This window comes from Mizuhopecten yessoensis, unplaced genomic scaffold, assembly GCF_002113885.1.
Source record: "Mizuhopecten yessoensis strain PY_sf001 unplaced genomic scaffold, ASM211388v2 scaffold7041, whole genome shotgun sequence".
NCBI classification, from domain to species: domain Eukaryota; kingdom Metazoa; phylum Mollusca; class Bivalvia; order Pectinida; family Pectinidae; genus Mizuhopecten; species Mizuhopecten yessoensis.
The window spans coordinates 998-3,418 of NW_018406851.1; the positions used below are offsets into that span (position 1 = coordinate 998).

General features: G+C 46.7%; 1 protein-coding gene across 1 annotated transcript in view; it reads right to left on the reverse strand.

Moving 5' to 3' along the window:
* Positions 1-2,421, reverse strand: part of LOC110452988 (interferon alpha-inducible protein 27-like protein 1) — a 12,168-nt gene continuing 9,747 nt past the window's right edge. The window contains exon 3 of the mRNA XM_021501776.1: positions 1-359. Coding sequence (XP_021357451.1) covers positions 70-359 — 290 coding nt within the window. The 3' untranslated portion in view covers positions 1-69. The remainder of the gene's footprint in view (positions 360-2,421) is intronic.

A 2,421-nucleotide genomic window follows, 5' to 3' on the forward strand; every position in this document is an offset into this window, starting at 1 on the left:
GTAAAGATCATCGTGAAAATGTCAAAAACATTTTTTTTGAAAACGGTATATTTTTTAATTACGTTTGAATTAGTTGTTTTCACAATCGAATTTCTTCGGATCACAGTTCCCTCCACCAACCGCGTAGGCAGCAGCACCGGCCACAGCGCCCCCTAGAGCCTGTCCGGCAACTCCAACACCGGCGGCCCCTACAGACTGCATCACAGAAACGGCACTGCCAGCGGCGATACTGCCACCATAGGTTGACATAAGGGCAGCTCCAGCAGATCCGGCAGCGGTTCCAGCGGCGGAGAAACCAACAGCCCCTAATCCAGCAGTTACTAAAGCGGGANCCAATGCTACGTCAGTCCAACACCAACCTGAACATGGAAATAAATCAACTCATTTATATCGAAATACACCACGACTAGGGATGACACTTATCATACAAATAATGGCTAGGGTCATGTTAATTATGCACATGATTATCCAAACTCATCGTAACTAGAGGTGGCACTTATCACACTCACAATGACTAGTTGTGAAACTTATAACACTAACTATGACAAGGGGTGACACTTATCACATTCACCGTGACTAGGGGTGACACTTATCACACTCACCGTGACTAGGGGTGACACTTATCACACTCACAATGACTAGTTGTGACACTTATCACACTCACCATGACTAGTTGTAACACTAACACACTCACCATGACTAGGGGAGATACTTATCACACTCACCATGACTAGGGGTGACACTTTTGACACTTACCATGACTAGGGGTGACACCTATCACACTCACCATGACTAGGGGTGACACTTATTACACTCGCCGTGACTAGGGGAGACACTTATCACACTCACCGTGACTAGGGGTGACACTTATCACATTCACCATGACTAGGGGTGACAACTATCAAGCTAACCTTGACTAGGGATGACACTTATCACACTCGCCGTGAATAGGGGTTGACACTTACCACACTCACCATGACTAGGGATGACACTTATCCTACTCACCCTGACTAAAGGTGACACTTATTACACTCATCATGACTAGGGGAGACACTTATCACACTCACCATGACTAGAGCTGACAACTATCAAGCTCACCTTGACTAGGGGTGACACTTACCACATTCACCGTGACTAGGCGTGACACTTATCGCACTCATCGTGACTAGGGGTGACGCTTACCACATTCACCGTGACTAGGCGTGACACTTATCACTCTCATCGTGACTAAGGGTGACACTTGTCACACTCACCGTGACTAGCGGTGACACTTACCACACTCATCGTGACTAGGGGTGACAATTATTACACTCACCTTGACTAGGGTTGACACGTATTACACTAACCATGACTAGGGGAGACACTTATTACACTAACCATGACTAGGGGAGACACTTATCACACTCACCATGACTAGGGGTGACACCTATCAAGCCCACCATGACTAGGGGTGACACTTATCACACTCACCATGACTAGTTGTGACAATTATCACACTCACCATGAATAGGGGTGACACTTACCACATTCCCCGTGACTAGTGGTGACACTTATAACACTCACCTTGGCTAGGGGTGACAATTATTACATTCACCGTGACTAGGGGTGACACTTACCACACTCACCGTGACTAGGGGTGACACTTATATCACTTACCATGACTAGGGGTGACACTTATCACACTCGCCGTGACCAGGGGTGACACTTATCACACTCACCATGACTAGGGATCACACTTACCACACTCACAATGACTAGGGATGCTACTTTTGACACTCACCATGACTAAAGGTGACACTTATTACACTCATCATGACTAGGGGAGACACTTATCACACTCACCATGACTAGAGGTGACAACTATCAAGCTCACCTTGACTAGGGGTGACAATTATCACACTCACCATGATTAGTTGTGACACTTATCACACTCATCATGACTAGTTGTGACACTTATCACACTCACCATGACTAGGGGTGACACTTACCCCATTCCCCGTGACTTGTGGTGACACTTAACACACTCACCGTGACTAGAGGTGACACTTGTCACACTCACCGTGACTAGCGGTGACACTTACCACAATCATCGTGACTATGGGTGACACTTATCACACTCGCCGTGACTAGGGGTGACAATTATTACACTCACCTTGACTAGGGGTGACACTTATTACACTAACCATGACTATGGGAGACACTTATTACACTAACCATGACTAGGGGAGACACTAATCACACTCACCATGACTAGGGGTGACACCTATCAAGCTCACCTTGACTAGGGGTGACACTTATCACACTCACCATGACTAGTTGTGACAATTATCACACTCACCATGACAAGGGGTGACACTTACCACATTCCCCGTGATGAGTGGTGACACTTATCACACTCACCTTGACTAGGGGTGACACTTA